Source organism: Vicia villosa, linkage group LG2 (assembly GCF_029867415.1).
Source record: "Vicia villosa cultivar HV-30 ecotype Madison, WI linkage group LG2, Vvil1.0, whole genome shotgun sequence".
NCBI lineage: Eukaryota > Viridiplantae > Streptophyta > Magnoliopsida > Fabales > Fabaceae > Vicia > Vicia villosa.
The window spans coordinates 57,295,710-57,321,045 of record NC_081181.1 but is presented as its reverse complement, the minus strand read 5'-3'; the positions used below and the strand labels follow the sequence as shown (position 1 = coordinate 57,321,045).

The 25,336-nt window shown below is 38.9% G+C and overlaps 1 protein-coding gene across 1 annotated transcript; it reads right to left on the bottom strand.

The window, feature by feature from the left end:
* Positions 1 to 19,051: 19,051 nt before the first annotated feature.
* LOC131649102 (uncharacterized) lies at positions 19,052 to 20,557 on the bottom strand. The gene is made up of 3 exons (XM_058918847.1): positions 19,939 to 20,557; positions 19,245 to 19,857; positions 19,052 to 19,061 (listed from the first exon to the last, which is right to left on the bottom strand). The coding sequence occupies exons 1-3, from the start codon at positions 20,555 to 20,557 to the stop codon at positions 19,052 to 19,054; spliced, it is 1,242 nt and encodes a 413-aa protein (XP_058774830.1).
* Positions 20,558 to 25,336: the final 4,779 nt, after the last annotated feature.

The following is a 25,336-nucleotide window of genomic DNA, read 5'->3' as shown; positions in this document are numbered from 1 at the left end:
CCGGTGTGTGGGATGGTCACTGATTTGTGCCTCAAAGCCTGTAGGTGAGAGGTTTAGTGTAATCACTCAGAAGCTGTGAAGCAATAAGTGAGATTTTTGTTCTTGGAGGAAGCTTGTAAGCAACTTCAAGTTAACATTGTGTTTGTGTTTGTAGTGTTGGGAATTAGGTTGTCGATGCAGTGGCTGAGTTGTTGACTGCTAGACATCATTGCTATGATTGGGAGTGGAATGGAGATATTCCATATCTAGGGAGAACCTAGGTAGAGATTGCATTGGGTAGGGTTTAAGTGCGAAGTTGTAAACAGGGGAGTTTAGCTTCAAATTAAGACTACTTGTCATACCCCAATTTTTGACCCTAAGATCATACATCATTTACATCTCAATCATTAATCAAGATCACAATCTTGAGATTTCATTTTTCGGTGTTATGTTCGCTTCGTCTTTGAGGGGAACTATCAAGCACCTAATTTTCTTTAATTTATTTTATACTAACCAAAATCCAAAAATATGCATTTTGTTTCCTTTGTTTGTGTTTTGCAGGAAAAAGATCGGGCAAAATCAAAACAGTGCAAGAAAAGGAATTTTTTGAAAATTTCACTATGGAAATCAATTTACCCATATAGGAAATTGATTTCCCTGGACGAAATTTGAAAAAAAAAGAGGGAAGCATGACACCATTTTGGCACCAATCACATTTTATTTAATCATTTTTTGTCATTTTACCAATTTTCCACCTCATCAAAATTAACCCCTTCATTAAACCTTTTTTAACCCCATTTTACCATTTTTACCATTTAAATACCATTTAAACACCAATTAAACACAAATTAATTACCAAATGCAAAAAGACCAAATTGCCACTACTCTTTCTCCCATCCTATAAATAGAGCTCTCTACTCCCTCATTTCTCAAGCTTTTGATAGCCAAAAAAGTTCTTGCAAATTCATTTCTCAAGCTTTGAGAGCCAACAAATCCCTTGCAATTTCTCTCCTCATCCCTACCAAATTCACCAAAGCTCTTTGTTCTTTAATAAAGTTTGTGAGTCACACCTTGAACCTCACAAACTTTGAGCTAAGCCACCTTTCATTTCACTCTTTTTCTTCAATTGTTGAGAGATCAAGATTTGTGTTGGTGATTATTGAAGTGGATCTAAGTTTTGTTCAAGAATTGATAATTTTCATCATCCTTTTTCATCTACCATAATGTGATTCTTTTGTGCTTGTATGTGATGCATCTTTGATGCTATATTGGTCCTATTTGATGGTGATTTGATGGAAAATTCGTGCTCCAATGGATATGTGGTCATAAGGTGTTTGTATGTTTGCTTAAGTCAAGTTTTATGCTTCTTAATGCTGATTTTTTGAAAACTGCACTGAGGAAATCGATTTCCTCCTTAGAGAAATCGATTTCCATTCCGTTTCTGCGCCTGATTTGAAAAACTGCACTATGGAAATCGATTTCCCCCTGCATGAAATCGATTTCCTGCTGGCAGAATGTGGTTTTTTGCCTTTTTTATGCTTGTTTTGGCTTCCTTCTTCCTCCACTTCATTAATATCATTGGATCTAGGATGTTGATAGGTTTGAAATGACCAAATCCATAATATTAGATGAATGATATTAATGATAGTGTGAGTTGATTATCTTTTATGCATTTTATTCTTCTTCTCCTTCTTTTTTTTCTTTTGATCGATGAAAGTCTTAACACCTTGAGAATTCTATGGATTCTCGGTAGAGACTAGATCGTTACCTATTTTCTTTTTGTGCGGTATTGCTTTCGGAGAGTGATCTACATATCACTTCTCTCGCATGCATTAGCACATACAGTTTTGACCGGCCTCGTTGTAGGGTGATTTCTATATAAATCACTTGGCGATCTGCTTAACATAGCGCAATATTTCGTGTCCCGAATAAAAAGATCAAACATGGAAGAGAATTGTATGCGGTTGATTTATGACTTATGGAAGTTTATCGTGTAGTCGCTATGATTTTATCAAGCTTCTGATAAAGTTCCATTGAATTTAAATCCGAGAACATCCTTCACTCACCATCGATCTTTCTTACTAACTTTGATAACATACTTGACAAGTTTCAAGATGGTTATCTTTAACATCTAACAACTAACTTTAATTTCCGCAATTTACTATATTGCTCTTTATATTTCTCGCTTTACCGCTTTATTTTATCATTTCATCATGTTTATGTTTCCGCCATTTTCTCTTTGTCCATTTGGACGTTTATATTCCGCTATTTTTTCTTTGTCCATTTGGACGCTATGTTTATGTTTCCTCTATTTTTTCTTTGTCCACTTGGACCATACTTTATTTTTACGCTAAAACACTAATAAATAACGAAAATCTAAAAAACACTTAAGGCTCTCTTTTGGACTATTGGTTACTATCCCTAGCATTTTGGAGATTCGGACTTATGGACTTAGTACCTCTGGACCCTTATGATATTGTTACTCTGTTGTTATTCTGTCTGTCTGGCATTGGATTGTTGTCTGTTTGTATGTGCAGGTATTTCCTTGAAAGCCCTTGATGGTTAATTCCAAGGCATCGATATAAGGATTTTACCCGAAAACAGCCGTTACTCTGCCCGATTTTCGTCAAAATTTTAATGTGCTTGAATGCAAAGTGGTGCTAAGATAATAAGTTCATCTGGATCCCCAAGTGATAATGTTGGTTTAGTATTGATATTCCAAAGGAAGGGAAATCTACCTTGACTCACAATGTCAAGTGTTGGCTTCTTATTTTGGTTAGACCGTTCTTTTCCTTAGCTTTTATTTTACGCATTAGGATAGCCTCTTCATCTCCTCCCATTCTTAAATTTTCAAAATCTTCTCCCTTTTTCCAAATTATTCTTATGTTTGCAATCTTTTTTTTTAAACATTTTCTTTAAAAATATCTTTTGCCCTTAGTGGCTTTTTCTTCAAAAGTTTAGACACTGTTAATTGTCGGAACGAGTGGTTATACCCCACGATTTTGAAATCGATTGATATAATGAGATATTTTCCGCGTGAGAGAGCTAGTGGCATACTCGTTGATTTTATCCGAGTTGGAGCCCTTCTTTCATTTGCGAAGCAAAGAACTCGTTTGTTCTCAGGCTCAAGATCAATGGCTGAGTATTTCTCTCCGACGACGATAAAGTGTTTATTCGTTTTAAAAACGTTTTTCCCTTTAAGCGGAACTACATTAGCTCTGACTTCTCCATTGCACCGAGGAGGTATGTAGGCATAAGACTTAACGTCTTGCCGAGCTTATTTTAAAATAAAACAAACCGTTTTTAGCACACACGACACAGATTTTCAAAAAGGTTCCTGTGGAGTACCACAGATATGAGGGGTGCTTAAAACCTTCCCCTTGTATAATCAACACCCGAACCTGAGTTCTCTTTTTGTTTTAAAAACAAACTTTGGGTTTTTCGTTCTTTTCCCTTTTCCTTTGGAAACAATAAAGCGCGGTGGCGATTCCAAACGAAATATTGAGTCGAGTCAATCCTATGGCTTCGATCTCAGATTTTCCCCGCTACAGAAAAATGGCGACTTCACTTGGGATCCAGTTTTAAGTGTGTTAAGCCTATTTTTGTTTATCTGTGTGTTTTTATCTGTATATATTATTGTGTGCTTTGTTTTTATTTTTTTTCTTTTTGGTGCTCGATGGTTCCTCCGTGATGAGATAAAGTCCTAACCCGGACTTTGGTGAGTAACTTGAGATAGGAGGTGGTAAGACCAATAGTTGCATGTCAGGAGCAATCCTTAACATGAGCATCATATGGTGGAACCCCAATCAGTGGACGCCTCATGGAAGGTAGTGGATTTCCTTCCTGGCTTGGTTGCCCCCAGAGTTGGTTAGTTAGAACCGAACTGGGTGAACAATTCTGTGTGTTGTTTATGTTTCTGCATGGTTTATTTGTTTGTTCAGTTTGGATGTCATAACATCGTGCATGACATTGGTGTTTGGTTTAATGACTGTGCCGTCACAGAGTCTCTGCAAAGCAGGTTTATTTGTGTTAACTGAACTAATATGATCCCGGCACTCATGGACTTCTGCATGTTAGAAGTAATTAAAATTTAGGGGATCTGTATGTACTGCCTCAGCTAAGCTGATGACAGAAATGGTGTCGTGACATTGTGTATGACATTGTGAATCTGTCTTACCAGAATTTTCAAGTGTGTCTTCTCATCATGGAAGTGTGTCTTCTATTATGTGGATACAGGATTGTGGAAATTAGGCCGTTGTTACAGATCCTGGGACTGGAAACCTGTGCAACATCATTGCGATGATTGGAAGTGGGATGAGGATATTCCATATCTAGAGAGGATCTAGGTAGAAGGGTCATTGGGTAGGGATTAAGTGAGGGGTTGTAAATGGGTATGTTTAGCTCTGAATTAATACTGCTGATAGTGGACTTCATTCTTAGCTTGGTTTGCCCCCAGATTAGGTGTGTTTTTCACGGAACTCGGTCAACAATTGCCTGTGCTGTTTATTGTTTTTCAATCTGCTATGTTCATATCTTATTGCGCTAAATGTTGGATCAGATGTCTTAACATGCTGTATGACATCTGAAGTCTGACCTACCAGAATTTCAATTGGTATCAGAGCAGGCATCCTGTTCTATCTCTGAATGAGATCTTGGGAAGATACTTTTTGGTTCATGTGCAAGAAAGATAGTTTTGCTGAAAATTTGTATGGACTTGGTCAGTTCATATGTTTAAGAATGGTCCCTAAAAGTGGAGGATGGACTATTCGTGACAAGGTGTGTGGTGACCTTGCCTTGGGGATGTTAGGAGAGCAGTGATTCATGTTGTGCCTGAAGCTTGGTGGAGGAGTTTCTTTTGTTTATTCCACTGCATCTGATGGAAAACTCCTGGTGTATCTTCTGAAGATGTATCCTATGGTGATGTGATACGTGGAGGAGGATGGTATCGACTAACTTATTAAAGTAGCCAAAGATACTTGAGTTTGTCTCAAGTCCACTCATAAAGGCATTTTCAATAAGTTCATTGATAGGAGATCGGAAGAAAGCAAATTATTTTTGTTCTCTTCTCTGGAAGGCCAACCACGGGTCTTTGTTGAAGGGTCTCTTGGTGCAGTTCTTGAATGATGTTCTACAAAATGATGAGACATCATATCAGCAAATTATGCAGAATTTTGCTAGTTAAAGAGATTGAACAACATATGCTTTGGGGGCTGAACAATTGTGTATTGATTACATATGTTTGGAACCTACTCCTGATCTAGAAGAGGAGGCATCTGGATCTAAGAAGTTTCAATGCTAGAAACTTGTCTTAGATGAATATGTTGATCAGGACACAAGAAACATATGAGATACTTCTTGGGTTGGTTTATTTCTTATCCAATGAAGTAGGAGTGCAGAAGGTTAGCATGTTGTTGTATTTGAAGGACATCTCAACAAGGTTCTTCTTGTATAAAGTCTATATTAATGTCAAGAACATTATCTCTGACATTTGTTAGGTTCCATTGACCAAAGGAATAAAAAAATCTCAGAGAAAAGACTTAAGGATACAGTTATCCAAGGTTCAAGAGTGATGGTTATTTCTTCAAACAGGAGCAGTATACAGAGCTTCTATCCCTATCCACAAGGGTGTATGGGAAAGGCAATACTTATGAAGATGGCAATTAAATCCAGAAACTGCTAGAAGTTCAAACATCAGATAGGGGATCTGATAGACATGTATTTCAAGGAGTTAGTTTTCTTCTTCAACAAGGAACAGAGTGACAGTCTGGATCTTGTCCAATAAAAGCCGAACAAGTCACCCGCTGGACCCGAGACCCGAAGTTGACCCGACCGAATCCATTCGGTTTGCATGGGGTCGGACGGTTAGGGTCGGTTCCATTTATTTTGTCCACCCCTAATAGATAGAGATGTAGGGAATAAGTTGTGACTTGTTGGAGTTGATATAAATTATTTAGAATCTTAGTAATTAGAATAAAAAGTATTTTAATTAAATTATTTAAATAAATAAGTGTGATGGAGGTGGGTGACCTTGAGAGGAGCGTGTGGAGACTAATTAGAAGTTTGTAAATTTATTTAGAATTATTTTATTAATTAAAATAATGTTTTAGTTTATTATTTAAATAAAAGTAGAAAACAAAGGAGGAAGGGCAATATTGGATTTTTGTGAGTAAGTGTAGGGCATAGGAGTAAAAGTGGATTAATGGAATTGTTTTAGGGTGAATAAATAGAATAGTGAGGCAATTAGTTTACTGATACGTAGCTTTTTTTTGGAGAAAAGTGGAAAAGTAGGCTAGGGCAAGAGAAAGAGCAAGAGAAGGCTAGCTTAGGAGAGAAAAGTTCAAGGATCGGTCAATTTTGCTGGAAAATTAAAGTAAGAGGGGATTGTTCATCTATGGGTGCCATAACCATGAAAGGGTAGAGAGGTTTCCCTTTACCTCCAATAGGTTTTTGTTTCTCTATTGTTTGATAATGAGTATGAAGAACGAATTGATGTGAGAATTGTCTTACGTTGCCTTAAATCTATGAATGTATGATGAATTGTGTTGAAATTGGGTGTCTTAAGGTATGAATATAATTAACTAATTCATGATGAGATTGATGCCACTACTACAAAAAAACACATTTCACATCAGATGCGAAATGCATTTAACCTCGGCTAAAGAAGTGAGGTAATGAAGAGTGTCATGAAAAGTATCAACTTTATCCCTCGGTTTTAAAACACTGAGGGAAAAAATGCTTATGCACATGGGTTCGAACCCCAGCTTATGCACTTTTAATATTTTCAAAACTAGCGCGTCAAATCTCTCGGCTTATTAATAACACTGAGGTGTAAGATTGGTATTTTTTTAATTCGTTACAAACTACAGAATATTTATAAATTAATTGTTTACCCATAATATTATATTGTTTACACAAAATATTTATGTAAATATATTTAACAAATTTTGAATCTGATTCATCGTCATCACTGTTGGTGAAGATCATATGTTAGATCCTCGTTTTATTGAAATTTCGGAGAAGATGAAATGTTTGATGCAATATATTCCAGATCTCTTTCGCATTTATTTATTTCTGATGTAAAACAAAAAAGGGTTAGTTAAATGAATGAATATATGATCATTGAAGAAAATCGTAAAATTATTGATTGTAGAAGAACACAAACCTTAAACACAATTTATTTTCTTCTCTTGCAATCCATCATAGAGAACTTTATCGTGTTTTTTACGATTCAAAGTTTTCATGTTATATGTTTCATTAACAATTATTGATATTTAGAATTCTTTTATAATGGATGTTTGTTAGGTTTCACACAGATCACTAATGGAAGTGTCTTGAGCGGTGATACTCATGAAATGGACGACACAGATCACTAAGAAAGAAGAATGACACTTTCGATTTATATAATTTCACCTTAAACGAGACAAATCTTGTCCACCCACCATGGTGATTTTGCCTTCAAAAAGGACTTAATACTGAATAACAAATATTGATTTCTGAGCTGGAAGCAAAAGCTTATCTGAACTGAAAATCTTGACTTTTGATATGGAAGAGTAGCTTATCTAAGAAACACAATGTGATCCTTTTCTAGTGAACATTAAACATTCTTCATAACTCCTGATTTTTCTTTAGAAACGGGTGAATAGTTATTATGAGGTGTGCCAGCGCTGATTCTGATGATCATTCTAGATGACTATTCTAAATCAATCAAATTATTATATCTTCACACTTGATAAACTATTAGAGTACAAAATTGGTACATATAAAATATATGTATTGTTATCATCAAAACTAGAGATTAAATCAAATCTTGTTCTAACAATCTCCCCCTTTTTTTATGATGACAAAAGATAGAAGAGTTGAGAAAGCTAGGGTCTTTGATTGTCAATCAAAAGAATTTCTGTGATAAGTATGGAATGTTGTTATCTCTCCTCAAAACAAAGATGAAAGAAGGGATTCTCTCCACATTGGTCTAATTCTATGGTCCTTTGTATCACTGTTTTACCTACCCTGATTATCAACTTTTACCAACCTTGGAAGAATATGCAAGTATCATAGGATTGCCCATTACTGGAAGGATTCTCTTTACTGATTTAGAAGGAGATCCCAAGTCTCAATACATTGTCATGTTCTCTCATTTAAGGAAAGATGAGGTTGAAAGGAACATGGTTACCAAAGGAGGATTACTTGGATTACCTGCTCCATTTTTTATAGAGAAAGCTCTCACCTTTTCATAGGGAGGGAAGGTGGATGATGTAATACGGTGAACTGAATTTTTTATCGAAATGTCGCGGTTAAGCATGAGTCGCCACCGACTTTTATTTTATCCAAATTAAATCAGAAAGGCTAAAAGAACAGGAAAAACCTTTTAAATAAAATAGGGTTCGGGGGGTAATTATGCAAAGGGAAGGTGTAAGGCACCCTTTGCATCCATGGTTTTCCATGGGCTCTTAATTGCTTTGCTCTTTGTTTTCAGAAATGTAGAAGAAAAAGAATATGGACTTTAGCTCGTAAATGAGCGTAGCCATTTTGAAGGATTATGAGAAAGAATATGAAAAAAAGTTTTAGAGCAAGGCAAAGCAATTAGGGGCAATTACCTTATAGTTTAAAAAGCGTTCTTTTAGCCTTTCAGGGTGAAAGGGTCTATCCATGCCATAAGAGGGCAGGAAGCCTTTCATTTGGAGGTTGAAGGGTCATCGAGAGTTCGTTCGCCATAAGACTGTCCCATGCCATAGAGAGGCAGGTAGTCTAAGGGAAGAACCAGAATATCCTTTTTGTAGGCGGCCAGAGGATACCTCAGCCTTTTCGTAGGCAACTTCTGAGGGTCGAGATCATGTGTATCGGAGGCACCATCATTAGGGACCATGATCTTTAATCGAGGCAACATGACTGAGGTATCCTCGTATTCGAGGGATTGGCTATTCTATAAAAACACAAGGCAACAGGCAACCAGGCAACAGGCAACAAGGCAACAGGCAACAGAGAGGTTACCCCAAAAGTGTGCGTGTGTGCACCAATCACGTGATCAGTTTCAGATATTTATCTTATAGTTAAGTGATTCTAGATTCAATTCAAAGTTATCACTCCCTAAAATTACTAACCACAACAATTAAAGCAATAACGGGAGAGGGAAATTGAAACCAGCGGAGGGAGAGGGAAATTGAAACCAGCGGAAATAATACACAATTAAGTCTAACATAAGTAATAATTAGGGTTTAGGGTTACCGACTATGCGAAGCTTTGGTGTTTGGCAAACCCTGAAAAAGTGAAAAAAATGGCAAACAGAAATAGGGTGAGTGCATTATCGGTTCGGAAGCAAACGTTATAACCCTAAAATAAAGAATAAAGAAATTTAAAAATAAATAAAGTAAATAGACACTTAGCTTCGAATTTGATCTGATATGGTTGGCGGGAAGCTTCGGGGTTAACCCTGAAAATGGCAAAGGCAGATAATAGGTGAACTTGTACACCATGCCATTTCTTCATATCTCAATATTTTTTCAAGCTTGTGGACTTTTTGGAAACCTTAGAGAGTCCTCTAACCAGTGTCTTTGGTCTTATATCAAAATCATTTTCCATGCTCCTTGTGTGTCCTTTTGAAAAAAATGACTTTTTGTTGACTTTTGAAAAGGACCTATAATGTTTTGGTCCATATCTCCCAAATGAAGCATTTTTAGACTTGGCATGTGAGACACAATTTTGTAGAGCATCAAATTTCCTTCAAGATGAGCTTTGGATGGAAAATTTTGGATGTTCCATGTGAGAGTTATGGCTGGTCAAAGTTCAGTTGACTTTTCTTATACAAAACCCTAATTTAGAAACTTTTTGTTTTGTTGATTTTTGATCTTTCCTTGATGAGCCATGGTCAATTCTTGATCAAATGGTGAATGATTCTTCAATATGAGGACCTTGACTAAAAAATCAGGAGTTTTGACTTTACTTTGATCACGGTTGACTTTTAGGTTAACTTAGTCGACTGTTGACTTCCTGAACAATTGAGTGACCAATTCTTTGAGATGAGACTTGATATTTGTCATGGAGATTATGTGGGATATATTGAGCCATATGAGATGCCTTGGAGCCATTGAGTCACTGTGTCCTTTTAACAAACCAAACCCTAGTTCTCTGATCTTTGCTTAGGAGAGTGTGTCTAGGAGCTTTAGGTATTGATTTGAATTTGAGCAAGAGAAATAGCATGGGCAAATTTTGGGGTATGACAGCTGCCCCTGTTCAATTATCTTAAATCTGAAGGTGTAGAGTGGTTTGTATGCCAGTCGGTATCTGAAGGTGGAAGGTGATTGAACACTAGAATACCAAGAAATTTGCCCTAGCTGAAGTAGGGACTTTTGTCGGAGATGGGCTTGAAGATGCCATCCAGTAGTTATTAGAGTGTTGATTGTTACGGAACCGTTCGAGGTATCCGCTTTTATACTTTGAACATTGATTATTTAAGGAACCGTCTGAGGTATCGACTTCATTTTGAACGTTGATTATTTAAGGAACCGTCTGAGGTATCGACTTAAATTTGAAGGTAGATTGTTTAAGGAACCGTCTGAGGTATCGACTTAAATTTGAAGTAGATCATTAAGGAACCGTCTAAGGTATCGACTTAGATCTGCGGTAGATCATTAAGGAACCGTCCAAGGTATCGACTTAAATCTGAGGTAGATCATTAAGGAACCGTCTAAGGTATCGACTTAAATCTGATGTAGATCATTAAGGAACCGTCTAAGGTATCGACTTAGATCTGAGGTAGATCATTAAGGAACCGTCCAAGGTATCGACTTAAATCTGATGTAGATCATTAAGGAATCGTCTAAGGTATCAACTTTGATCCGAAGGTAGAAGTTGTTTGTTTGACTGCAGCAATAACCTGAAAAAGCAACGTTAGTTTTTTATGCCATGTCATGATGCATGTAATGCGTTTATGTAACGGGATTCTCAAGATAAACGAGAACCTTGCATGTTATGTACGCATTTGTCACGATGCATTATGTATTATGTATGAATATGTGTGCAATTGTATGAATATGCTATTTGACACATCTTGATTGAGAAGGTGGATCTCCATGTCATCGTAATTTTGATGCTTGATCTTATTTTGAAGATACTTAGCTAGGGAGTTATGATTTCTTGCTTGGGGATGATCAGTAACTTGATGTGCCCAGACTGGGGATAAGAGATATTGATAAACCATGTTGGAGGAGAGCAAAGTGTCGGGGGACTGGCCGTGTTGAAGACGTAAACTCTGTCGGGGAACTATGTCTTTTGTTGAGAGTATTGAAGATATCTTCTTAATGACTACTCTGTGGGGATTTCTTCAGATCATTGACTTTGAAGGAGGATTCCTGGATTTCTTTAGACATTGTCTCTTCGCCCTTCCTGTCTAAAGGACTAATAGATATTTTTACGAAAAGAAAGATAAATGATGATCATGTTCATATGCATATGTTCATTCAAAATTATCATTGGACGTTTGCGTATTCAAAAAAGAAAAGGAAAACTTGAGATAGAGAAAATAACTTGTATTAAGAAAGCCATGAATAGGCAAAAATATAGAACATATTGTGTGTTTTTTTAAAAAGTTACAGAATAAAACAAAAAAGAAAAATAGCTATGTGGAAACAATCCTATTTGAGTTTCAACTCTGCTATTGCTATTATGTCTTCGAGCATCTCATCTCTTGCTTGTTGGAGAAAGATGATTGAATCGATCCGAGCCTTTTGAACTTGATGTTGCAGATATATCTGATTGATGAATGATGTGAACGAGACATAGTCGTATGCTTAATCCTTAACTTTTGCCCAGACCGCCCTTTCAGGTTTTCAGCCTACCAGGATACCCTTTTTTGCCCAAGTCGCCTTTTCGGGTTTTCAACTTGACGGGTGTACATTTTTTTTGTATATATCCCTAATTTTTGCCCAAACCCTTTTGGTTTGCCGGGATGCCCTTACTTTTGCCTAGGTACGTCAACCTAGCGGGTCGTATTTATGCGTAGTATTTTTTGACTATGTCTGCATTCACAGGCTGTGGAAAGTCTTCTCCGTCCATAGTAGTGAGTATCATGGCTCCTCCGGAGAAAATCTTCTTGATCACAAATGGTCCCTCATAGGTGGGAGTCCACTTGCCCCTAGGATCACCTTGTGGTAGAATAATCCTCTTTATGACCAAGTCACCAGCCTGATAAACTTGTTGTTTGACTCTTTTGTTGAATGCCTTGATCATACGCTTTTGATACAATTGTCCATGACAAACAGCCGCAAGCCTCTTTTCGTCAATCAGATTTATCTGGTCTAGTCGAGTCTGAATCCATTCGTCTTCATCTAGCTCTGCCTCTTTCATGATCCTTAAGGATGGGATCTGAACTTCGATCGGTAGCACAACCTCCATGCCATAGACTAATGAGAACGGGGTTGCCCCAGTCGATGTACGTGCGGAGGTACGGTAACCATGAAGAGCAAATGGTAACATTTCATGCCAATCCTTGTAAGTCACAGTCATTTTCTGCACAATCTTCTTTATATTTTTGTTGGCGGCCTCCATAACGCCATTCATCTTTGGTCTATAAGGAGAAGAATTGTGGTGTTTGATGTTGAACTGTGTGCAGAGCTCGGTAATCATCCTGTTATTCAAGTTGGTACCATTATCAGTGATAATCCTCTCGGGGATGCCATACCGACAGATGAGATTGTGCTTAATGAATCGAGCCACCACATTCTTGGTTACGGAAGCAAATGAAGCAGCCTCTACCCATTTGGTAAAGTAGTCAATGGCTACTAGGATGAAAGGGTGTCCATTGGAAGCGGTAGGTTTAATTTCTCCGATCATATCAATGCCCCTCATTGCGAAAGGCCATGGAGCAGTTAGAACGTTTAGAGGAACTGGAGGTACGTGTACTTTGTCGGCGTATATCTGACACTTGTGGCAAGTTCTTGAATGTTGGTGACAATCGGCTTCCATAGTAGACCAGTAATATCCTGCTCTCAGAATCTTTTTAGCCATAGTATGTCCACTAGAATGGGTTCCAAAGGTGCCATCGTGCATGTCTTCCATGATTTCTTCAGCTTCCTTCTTGTTCACACAACGAAGCAGGGTTGAATCATGATTGCGCTTGTATAAGGTTCCATTGCTCAGAAAGAACTTGGATGCGAACCTTCTTAAGAATTTCTTGTCATTGATGGATGCCCCTTCAGGATACTCTTGAGTCTCGAGGTATCTTTTTACTTCGTGAAACCATGGTTTTTCTTCAACCTCGTCAGTAACTATCTCGTAACAGTATGCTGGTTCGTCATATCTTTCAATAATAACTATAGGAGCCTCGTTGTCCCATCTGACCTTGAACATGGATGACATAGTAGCTAACGCGTCTGCCAGTTGATTCTCTTCTCGGGGAATATGTTCAAAAGTAATCTCTTCGAAGTGTGGAATTAAGGATAGCACCAACTCCTTATAAGGCATGAGATTAGGATGCTTCGTATCCCATTCTCCTTTGATCTGAATGATTACTAGGGCAGAATCCCCGTATACTTCCAGGAACTTGATTCTTAGGTCGATAGCAGCTCTGAGTCCCAAGATACATGCTTCATACTCAGCCATGTTGTTGGTACAGTCGAAACATAGTCTTGCTGTGAACGGGGTGTGTCCACCTGCGGGAGAGACAATTACAGTGCCAATACCATTACCAAGTGCATTCGAAGCTCCATCAAAAACCATAGTCCATCGGGATCCTGGTTCAGGTCCTTCATCCGGGCCAAGTTGTTCATAATCAGTAACAAGCATCACATCTTCATCTGGAAATTCAAAACTCATAGATTGATAGTCGTCTACAGCTTGTTGGGCCAAATGATCTGCCACTACACTTCCTTTGATTGCTTTCTGCGTTGTATATTGGATGTCGTATTCTGTCAGTATCATTTGCCATCTTGCTATTCGTCCAGAGAGAGCGGGTTTTTCAAACACGTACTTGATAGGATCCATTCTAGAAATCAACAAAGTGGTATGGTTCAACATATACTGTCCCAGTCGACGAGCAGCCCATGCCAAAGCACAGCAAGTTTTCTCGAGGAGTGAGTATCTTGTTTCACAGTCGGTAAACTTTTTGCTAAGGTAGTATATTGCATGCTCTTTTCGACCAGACTCGTCATGTTGCCCCAGTACGCACCCCATCGAATTCTCTAACACTGTTAAGTACATAATTAGAGGTCTTCCTTCAGCAGGTGGTATCATGATCGGAGGTTCTTACAGGTACTTCTTTATTTTGTCAAAGGCTTCTTGGCATTGGGCGTTCCATTTCACTACTTGATCTTTCCTCAGCAACTTGAAGATTGGCTCACAAGTAGCGGTCAGATGGGAGATAAATCTAGCAATATAGTTCAGACGTCCCAAGAATCCTCTAACTTCTTTCTCGTTTCGTGGAGCAGGCATCTCTTGTATAGCTTTTACCTTTGCAGGATCAACTTCAATACCTTTACTACTAACAACGAAACCCAGCAGCTTACCAGACCTTACGCCAAAGGTACACTTGTTCAGATTCAGTCTCAGCTTGTACTTCTTCAACCTATCAAACAACTTCTGCAAATGGACCAGATGTTCTTCTTCAGTGTTGAACTTTGCAATCATATCGTCTACATAAACTTCTATCTCTTTGTGGATCATATCATGGAATAGAGCTACCATTGCACGTTGGTACGTTGCCCCAGCGTTCTTCAACCTAAACGGCATGACCTTGTAACAGAAGGTGCCCCAAGGCGTAGTGAAAGTTGTCTTTCCATGTCTTCGGGTGCCATCTTAATCTGATTGTAACCTGAGAAACCATCCATAAAAGAGAAAACTTTGCATTGCGCAGTACTATCAACTAGAATGTCAATATGCGGTAGTGGGAAATCATCTTTAGGGCTTGCTCGATTCAAATCTCTATAGTCTATACACATTCTGACCTTTCCATCCTTCTTGGGTACGAGTACTATGTTGGCAATCCATGGCGGATAACTCACTACTTTCAGGAACCCAGTGTTGAATTGTTTCTCGACCTCTTCTTTGATTTTCTGAGCCATGTCAGGTCTGCTTCTTCGTAACTTCTGTTTAACCGGAGGACTGTTTTCTTTGATAGGTAGACGATGAACCACAATATCAGTATCGAGCCCAGGCATATCTTCGTAGGACCAAGCAAAGATCTCAATGTTGTCTCGTAACATCTGAATCAATCTTTGGTTGACAGCATCCTCTAATTCAGCCCCTATCTTGATCTTTTTCTTTTCTTCGTCGGTACCTATGTTCACAACCTCAATTGGCTCTTTGTGCGGCTGTATAGTCTTCTCTTCTTGCTCTAGCAATCTAGCAAGTTCTCTAGGCACCTCATAATCTTCCTCACCTTCGTCCTCATCTTGGTAGATCGAATTTTCAAAGTGATATTTAGCAATAGCAGAGTCGTTATCAATAGGATCCAGAGTGGATATGGATCTGCAGTGTATTATGTGGGTGTGTGTGAGAACACATAGCTATAAAAGTAAAGAAAAATAAAAGCGAACACACAATTTGAATACGAAACGTCCAATGTTTTATTGAATGAAAATATCCTTATGAAATGACAAGCCCTAACAATGGACCATTGTGCCTCGGGCATGACACACGGCTTTAGAGTTTATTGTTTATTGAAGTACAAAATTTAAAATTGGAAATAAAAAAGAAAGCAGGAAATAAAACTAAGAACGGCAATTACTCCTGACTATAGGAGATAGAAACAATGTCTCCAGTCTTCCAGTTGTCCAGCCCTTTGTCTGATGTAGGGAAGATCCACTTGTCCAAGTTATAATTATCTTCATCTTCTCCAATGGCATTGACCCCCTTGCTGATGAAATGATGCTTCAAACCTTCTGGACGAGGATGTTGTTCTCCCTTCTGATCCTTAGCAGTGCGGCCTAAACCCCATTTGTTGGACTTGTATGGAATATCAGGTAATTGCCCCCAGATGGTGCAGCCACCTTCTTCTACCACAGCCCTAGCGTCTTTCAGAGAAGCCATTGCAGGAATAACCCCAGTAACTTTAGGAGGAGTGTAGACGTGTTTAGTCTCTGGAACCACTTGGGGGACCAATTCGAACGCTAGACGGGGAGATTCAAAAGCTTCTCCAGTGAATTCAACATACTTGGTCTCATCTATGATGCTCACCACATACTCTTCTTCACCATACACAGTGACGATCTTGCCTTTCGCTGGGTACTTCAGTTTCTGATGGAGAGTTGAAGTCACAGCATTTGCCCCATGTATCCAGGGACGTCCAAGTAGACAGGAATAGGCGGGATGAATATCCATCACATAGAACACAGTATTGAAACCTACTCTGATCGGGAGCTCAACTTCACCATACACAGTACTCATTGTGCCATCGAAAGCTTTTACTATCACATCACTGGATTTCAGCTCAATTCCGTCAACCTTGAGTTTGTCCAGCACCAACTTGGGTAGCACATTCAGAGACGAGCCATTGTCAACCAGTACATGAGCCAGGGTGGTACCACCACATTCAATGGAGATATGCAACGCCTTGTTATGATTCTTTCCATTAGGACTCAGATCAGCGTCAGAGAACCCAAGGTAGTTATCTGTCGTCAGATTTGCAATACAATTCTCGAGTTGAGTGACAGAAATCTCTTGTGGCACATGGGCAGCCTCTAGAAACTTCATCATATCTTTGGCGTGAGTTTTGGAACAACTCAGGAGTGATAGCATAGAGATCTTAGAAGGAGTATGTCCCATTTGTTCAATAATGTCATAATCACTCTTGCGGATGATCTTCAGGAATTCGTTTGTTTCTTCAGATGGTGGATTTTCAGTGGCAGTCTCAGGTTCATGTAGCGGTCCTTTTCCACGAGCATCAGCACTCGGAGTGATAGTAACAGCAGGTGAAGCAGTGTTCGGAGAGATCTCCGGAGAGAACACCCTTCCACTTCTTGTCACTTTACTAGTTCCAGCAATATTACCCACATCAGGATTGGAATCTTCAGAAACTTTATCAGATTCGAGTTCTTGCTTAACTCCTTGAACATAGACCTCGACACCATAATTCCAAGGGATAGCTTTATCAGAAGAATATGGCATCGGACCAGGTTTAGTAATAATGATCGGAGCCACACGGGGTTCAGCAGAAATCTTGAAAGGAGCCTTGGTAGGGATCTTCAATGGGACTTTGGAAATGACGGAGACATCCTCGATTTTCAGGCCACGAGAGAAACCTTCACACAAATCTTCAACAGAAGGGGTCTTCTCAAATCTGATAGTGCCACGATCCATCCAGCCTTGGATACCTCTTTTCAGATTCTCACAACCATTAGGTAGGGATGCATAGTAATAACAACCTGGGTCGCAACCTGGGTCGCAACCTGGAAATAAACCAGCTCGCAACAGCTTCTTTTTGATGTCAGGGAGAGGTGTTGACAGATCTCTTACAACATAAACATGGATGGTGTCCATGATAGCATTAACAGTCTTGTCATGCTTTGGCATAGGAGCAGTGATGACATTAGGAGTTTCTGGGGCGTCAAACTCGATTTCGCCAGCTTCTATCATGTCTTGGACTTTGTTTCTCAAGGCCCAACAATTGTCTGCATGGTGTCCAGGAGCATTGGAATGGTAAGCACATGTAGCCTTGGGATCATAAGTTGGACTAGCAGTGTTGACAAACTTTGGAGGATCCTTCAGGATGACCAGTTTAGCCTTCAATAGATGTTGTAAGGCTTGAGACAAAGGCATGTTGATCGGGGTGTATTGTCTCCTTGGTCTATCAGTCTTGCGTTGATACTCTTGTCTAGGAGCTTGTTGAGATGTTGGAGTAGAGATGAGGACAGCTCCAACAGATTGGTTATGATCATTCTTATTACGGCCCCTCTGACTGTGGACAGCATTAGACTCGTTTTTTCCATGATATGGCTTCTTTGTAGTACCAGAAGATGCGCCCACTTGAATCTTCCCATTTCGAATGCCATTCTCGACACGTTCTCCAGTCAAGATAAGATCAGTAAACCCAGACGAGGAGCTACCCAGCAAGTGACTATAGAACGACCCAGTTAGCGTGCCCATGAACATGTCCACAAACTCCCTATCAGTCAAGGAAGGTTGGACTCTCCCAGCTAGATCTCTCCACTTTTGAGCATACTCCTTGAAACTTTCCTTAGGTCCCATAGACATGCTTTGTAGTTGCATGCGAGTTGGTGCAAGATCAGAATTGTATTGATATTGTTGGTAAAAGGCAACAACCAAATCTTCCCAGGTACGGATGTTAGTACTTTCCAGTTGATAGTACCATTCGAGTTGAGTTCCAGATAAGCTTTCTTGAAAGAAATGGATCCAGAGCCTCTTATCAGCAGTGTGAGGCTGAATCTTCCTTACATAAGACCTCAAGTGCATCTTGGGGCAAGAGACCCCATCATATTTAGCAAAGGCGGGAGTTTTGAATTTTGGAGGGATAACGACCCCAGGAATGAGTCCCAGCTCCTCAAAATCCAGCCCAGGTACCTTTTGAATTTCCACGCTTCTCAGACGCTCTTCTAGTAGCCTATACTTTTCCTCAGCTTCATCCTCGTCTTGAGGATCCTCTTCTTCTTCCTCACCTTGACCATCAGAGCCCACATTACTTTCAGCGTCGCCATCATGCTCTTCTTCTTCCTCATCCTTAGGAATTTCAGCTTCTTCGACCTTCTTAGGACGACCTTTGAACCTTCTTCCCATGTTGATCACTCCTTTGGGTTTCTTAGCCTTAGTCTTCTTAGTCAGGAGAGCTTTCAGTTCATCTTGCCCCTTGGACAATTTCAGGATCAAGGCTTGAAATTCAGCGTTCTGAGCTTGGAGATTCTTGACAGATTGTTCGAGATCCATCTTTCTTACTGAAATAAACAGCGGAAAGATGAGGCATTTGTTTTTATAACACCTGTGATGCGATGTTTATGAATGATATGTTTATGCGTATGCAATGTTTTCAAGGGATTAAAGGAATTTTAACACATATCAAAAGGAAATAAAAATAAAAATATTATTAATTTTAAGAAAGAAACTTATGGTCTTATAGCCTTTTATAGTTACATCAAAGCCTTCTGAAAATAAATAACATAAAAAGAAATAAAGGAAATCAGTCTCCAAGTCGGCGCTTTCTCTTCAAACTTCGAATCTCTTCCTTGTGAGCTTTAATCATCTCGTTTCTCTCTTGGACAAGTCTATCAATCTCTTGCTCCCATGATTGTATCTGATCGGGAGAGATGAAGTCTTCAATCTTCCACTTGCGGGAAAAGTAATCAAGCATGCTATCACGCTCTTTGGCATTGGCCGCCATTATTGCTTTTTCTTCTTCCACTTTATGTAAGCGTTTTTCCAAATCAACTTTTTCTTGTCTTAGGCAAGCAATGGTGGCAGCAAGGTCTTCGTTAGGAGCGGGTACATATGGTTCCACTTCCACATGAACGACGGGAGGAGTAATCCTTGGAACTATAGGAGTATCAGATGGATATGGTATGCCATACACAACCACTCGATCATAAACCCATTTAAAATACAGATCTGAAGGGATGTGATTCCTCAATCCTAATACTCTTACTCCTATTTTCTTCACCTTGGACCAAGCTTTGATGAACAACTTCTTTTTTCCAGTAGGGTCTGAATCATAATCAAAATTTTCTGCACTAAGATATATGGAACGAGGCTTGTCTTTTAGAGCGAAACCAAATTGATGTCTAGCCAGAATACGATTATAAGTTATTCCCCCTCGAGTACCAAGAAGAGGTACATTCGGGAAATCTCCACAACTATCAAATAAATGAGATCCTTCAATCTCCCTTTGACTCCAAATGACATCATCGTAGGAAAGCTTGATGATTCTTTGAGCCCAAGTCAAACCTTCTTCATTCTTTATCGTAGAACGGGATAAGTGCGAAATAAACCACTTATGCAATAATGGTGCGCATCCGAGAATACAACCTTTTCCTTTAGATGATCGATGATTGATGGAATGCAGCAAGTCACCCAATAAAGTAGGAACCGGATTGTTACTAATGAAGTTCTTGAGAGCAATCACATCCACAATTTTATCATAACGAGGGAACAACACTTGTCCATAGATTAGGCAAGCGAGGACTTTTTCAAGAGCATCCATACTTGTAGCATTGATCAAAATGTCAGCTTGATTATACAAGAAGTCAATCGGTAACCCAGTATATTCTCCTTTATTCACCCAAGCTTTTTTAATTTTTGATCGAGGCAAATGCAATGCAGCAGCAACATCTTCAAACTTAGGAGTTTCTTCTTCACTGGTGTAGGGTATCTGATCAAGTATTGGTAATCCTAAAATGGAGGAGAATTCTTCCAATGTAGGAACCAACTGGAAGTCCCTATAAGTAAAGCAATGCAGTAGAGGATCATAAAACCGGATCATGGTGTTGAGGAGTGCTTCATCCACTTTGGTTCGTACCAAGCTGATTAACTTGTTAAGAGACTCGGAAAGCACGAGAGCACCAGAAACATTGTCACAAAGCATCTTCAAAGGTGTAGGCACTCCCTTGAAGCTGAGGCAAAAAGGCTTACGATTTTTAATTTCCATGACCTACAAAACAAATTATGGTTAACAATCCCTTAATCCCTTGAAAGGGGTTAGTCATGCTATGTATGGATGATGCATGTATGCATGATGCACATACACAAATAAGTCACACAAATCACACAATTTTTGGCTTAAGGCTTGCATGGAGTCTGATCAGGTGTCCTTCCCAAGGGTATTTCTATGGATAAGGAAATTTTAGCAACGGGTTCTACCAAGTGACTCAGAATTGTCAGCCCCCTCTAAAGCACCCTCGAACATGGTACATGCATACCACGCAATGATACTTTAGGAAGAAACCTATCTGAGCTGTAGTATCGGGTAGCGACCATAACTTGGCACGCACCAAGAATAGCCCCCCCACTACGTTCCTAAAAATTAAGATGGGTTAAAGGTGACTAAAGGTCCTTGAGCTCCGACGCACCCAAAGATACATGCATAAACCTCTCTCATGCAAGAGAGGTACACAATAACCAGTGGAGGCCTAACTCAAGCGCGAACTTCATTTTGACCAACCCGAAGCATGCACAAGGGGGGTCTCCATGACTATGCCGCTCCTAATCTTAAGTGTTCTTGAATCCGGGAATAGGATTCGTCCTTCAATTTTCCCAAAACAGCCCTGAAAAAAATAAAACAAGTAAAGCAAACAATAGAAAACATTTAAGTGATTCCTAAACTTTTAAGGTAACCCCTCTTTTATCGAAAATCCCCAGCAGAGTCGCCAGTTCTGTAATACGGTAAACTGACTTTTTTATCGAAATGTCGCGGTTAAGCATGAGTCGCCACCGACTTTTATTTTATCCAAATTAAATCAGAAAGGCTAAAAGAACAGGAAAAACCTTTTAAATAAAATAGGGTTCGGGGGGTAATTATGCAAAGGGAAGGTGTAAGGCACCCTTTGCATCCATGGTTTTCCATGGGCTCTTAATTGCTTTGCTCTTTGTTTTCAGAAATATAGAAGAAAAAGAATATGGACTTTAGCTCGTAAATGAGCGTAGCCATTTTGAAGGATTATGAGAAAGAATATGAAAAAAAGTTTTAGAGCAAGGCAAAGCAATTAGGGGCAATTACCTTATAGTTTAAAAAGCGTTCTTTTAGCCTTTCAGGGTGAAAGGGTCTATCCATGCCATAAGAGGGCGGGAAGCCTTTCATTTGGAGGTTGAAGGGTCATCGAGAGTTCGTTCGACATAAGATTGTCCCATGCCATAGAGAGGCAGGTAGTCTAAGGGAAGAACCAGAACAGCCTTTTCATAGGCGGCCAGAGGATACCTCAGCCTTTTCGTAGGCAACTTCCAAGGGTCGAGATCATGTGTATCGGAGGCAGCATCATTAGGGACCATGATCTTTAATCGAGGCAACATGACTGAGGTATCCTCGTATTCGAGGGACTGGCTATTCTGCAAAAACACAAGGCAACAGGCAACCAGGCAACAGGCAACAAGGCAACAGGCAACAGGCAACAGAGAGGTTACCCCAAAAGTGTACGTGTGTGCACCAATCACGTGATCAGTTTCAGATATTTATCTTATAGTTAAGTGATTCTAGATTCAATTCAAAGTTATCACTCCCTAAAATTACTAACCACAACAATTAAAGCAATAACGGGAGAGGGAAATTGAAACCAGCGGAGGGAGAGGGAAATTGAAACTAGCAGAAATAATACACAATTAAGTCTAACATAAGTAATAATTAGGGTTTAGGGTACCGACTATGCGAAGCTTTGGTGTTTGGCAAACCCTGAAAAAGTGAAAAAAATGGCAAACAGAAATAGGGTGAGTGCATTATCGGTTCGGAAGCAAACATTATAACCCTAAAATAAAGAATAAAGAAATTTAAAAATAAATAAAGTAAATAGACACTTAGCTTCGAATTTGATCTGATATGGTTGGCGGGAAGCTTCGGGGTTAACCCTGAAAATGGCAAAGGCAGATAATAGGTGAACTTGTACACCGTGCCATCTCTTCATATCTCAATATTTTTTCAAGATTGTGGACTTTTTGGAAACCTTAGAGAGTCCTCTAACCAGTGTCTTTAGTCTCATATCAAAATCATTTTCCATGCTCCTTGTGTGTCCTTTTGAAAAAAAATGACTTTTTGTTGACTTTTGAAAAGGACCTATAATGTTTTGGTCCATATCTCCCAAATGATGCATTTTTAGACTTGGCATGTGAGACACAATTTTGTAGAGCATCAAATTTCCTTCAAGATGAGCTTTGGATGCAAAATTTTGGATGTTCCATGTGAGAGTTATGGCTGGTCAAAGTTCAGTTGACTTTTCCTATAAAAAACCCTAATTTAGAAACTTTTTGTTTTGTTGATTTTTTATCTTTCCTTGATGATCCATGGTCAATTCTTGATCAAATGGTGAATGATACTTCAATATGAGGACCTTGACAAAAAAATCAGGAGTTTTGACTTTACTTTGATCACAGTTGACTTTTAGGTTAACTTAGTCGACTGTTGACTTCCTGAACAATTGAGTGACCAATTCTTTGAGATGAGACTTGATATTTGTCATGGAGATTATGTGGGATATATTGAGCCATATGAGATGCCTTGGAGCCATTGATTCACTGTTTCCTTTTAACAAACCAAACCCTAGTTCTCTGATCTTTGCTTAGGAGAGTGTGTCTAGGAGCTTTAGGTATTGATTTGAATTTGAGCAAGAGAAATAGCATGGGCAAATTTTGGGGTATGACAGATGACTTTGAAGCTGTCTTTGCCCTGCTTGTCTATGGATTGTTCTTATTCCCAAATATTGACAACTATGTTACTTTGTTGATATGAATGCAATCAAAGTCTTCATGAAAGGAAATCTTGTTCCTACTTTGCTTGGGGACACTTTTTATTCCATTCATTTGAGAAATTCCTATGGAAAGAGAATGATCACGTGTTGTACCCCTTTTCTATACAAGAGCTACATATCTCATTTGCCAAATACCAATGATTTTTGGGACCTTCAAGAAGGACAAAGGTGGTCTCAAAAGATTATGACTCTCACAAACACTGATATTGTCTGGACCAACAACTACTTCTGTAGGATGAAGACCCTGGATAGCTGTGGTGATTTTCCTAATGTATCTCTTATTGGTATAAAAGGAGGAATCAGTTATAGACCTATTTTATCCCGTTGTCAATTTGGTTTTCCTATGGATAAAAGACCAAGGAATATCTTATTCGATGGATTCTTTTTTGAAGAGAGAACAAAGAATTCAGAGAGAGGATTGCTAATACTTGGCATCCAAGTCATAGAAAATAAATCAAAGATTGGAAGACAAAAGGGGATATCTCACCTGAGCCTTTTGAAGAATGGAATGGTTCAAGAGCTGCTGAACTTAGGATGCCTTATCTTCCTGAGACATTTGCGCCTCCTGTTGAAAAACCTCATGCACCTAATCTACTTCTCACAAACTTAAACTTATCGACCGATTATACTCAACCTACAATACTCATCATTATCATCAAGTATCGCTCACACCCTAAGTTATTTCTAACCCAAAGTAGAGAGAACTACTATATCATCTCAGCAACAATTTCTCAGCCAACCTCAACAACACAACAGACATCCATATTATCTGTATTGATGATCTCTCAACCGACACAACTAACACAGAAGCATTAAACTTTGACACCCATAAAGATTGTTAGCTCTAAATCTATCTCTAGACTCCATAAACTAACAGATAATCATCTAAGATAAGGATTCGAGCAGTATATATCTATAACAACCCAAACCCCAAGCACAAAGCAAAAATCTAAGACAACAATCGACAAAGATTTGTAAAGCAACTTAAATATAACGCCATGGGCGACAAGTATACACGAGGTCAAAGTAAATACATATACAAAACCCAAATAAGAGAGAATACACAAAGAGGGAGAGAAATGAACCAAAAATCTCCCGGTTTTTCAGCGCCGATTGATGATCAATCCATCCCGGATCATACGTATGCAAGCTCTGAAGTTGTTTTCTAAGCTAATCTACCTAAAAAATGAAGGTTTGATGAATTGGGACCAATATTACCCAACCCATAACCTAAAAATGTGATTTTGCCCCTTTTAACGTGTTTCTGCCCAAGCATTATTGCCGAGCGAGCCTGGATTCGCCGGGCGAACTATACTAGTAGCAACAGCAGAAAATTCTGCACTGTTTCGACCTTAATTTGAGAACCGTAACTCCGATTTGCGCCCGGTTCGAAGTGTTGGAAAGCTTATTCAATTTCCTATTTAACAATGACAAAATATCTACCAAATTGATGATTTTTTATTCTTTGATTTTGAGCCTTATTCATTGATGAGTTGGTTCCGTTGCTCAAAATTGCGTGTTTGAATCTGTGTCTTCGACACTTTATTGCTCATGCTCCAAATACGCCTCAATACCTACAAAATGAATAGAAAACTATCAAACAGTACATAAATGAATCAAAAATTCGATTATGCACAAAATATACGTATTTTTGTAATATACACTAAAACGTGTATAAATTGAGGAAAAAGATAAGATAAGTGCCGCAAAACTATATAAAAAAATAACTATAATTTGGCACTAATCAAACTCTCCAAAACTTAAACTTGTTTGTCCCTAAACAAGAATCAACTAACTCAAGGAAACAAACGCAAAAAACCAAAAATCACGAATCAACAAGTTTTGAAAAACGGACAAATGTATGGCTCAAATGAAAAACGGTACACACAAAGATAATACTTACCACTATCTACGACGACAACATAAACATAACACAAATGATAAATACAAAGAGCATATCAAACATTCTAAAACAA

Bases quoted from the DNA above. Each gene is read 5' to 3' on its own strand.
- LOC131649102 (XM_058918847.1), bottom strand. From the start codon at position 20,557: ATGGAAATTAAAAATCGTAAGCCTTTTTGCCTCAGCTTCAAGGGAGTG. The intron at 19,858-19,938 runs GTTGTATTCTCG...AGAATGAAGAAG, and splicing joins TCGATCATCTAAAGGAAAAG to GTTTGACTTGGGCTCAAAGA.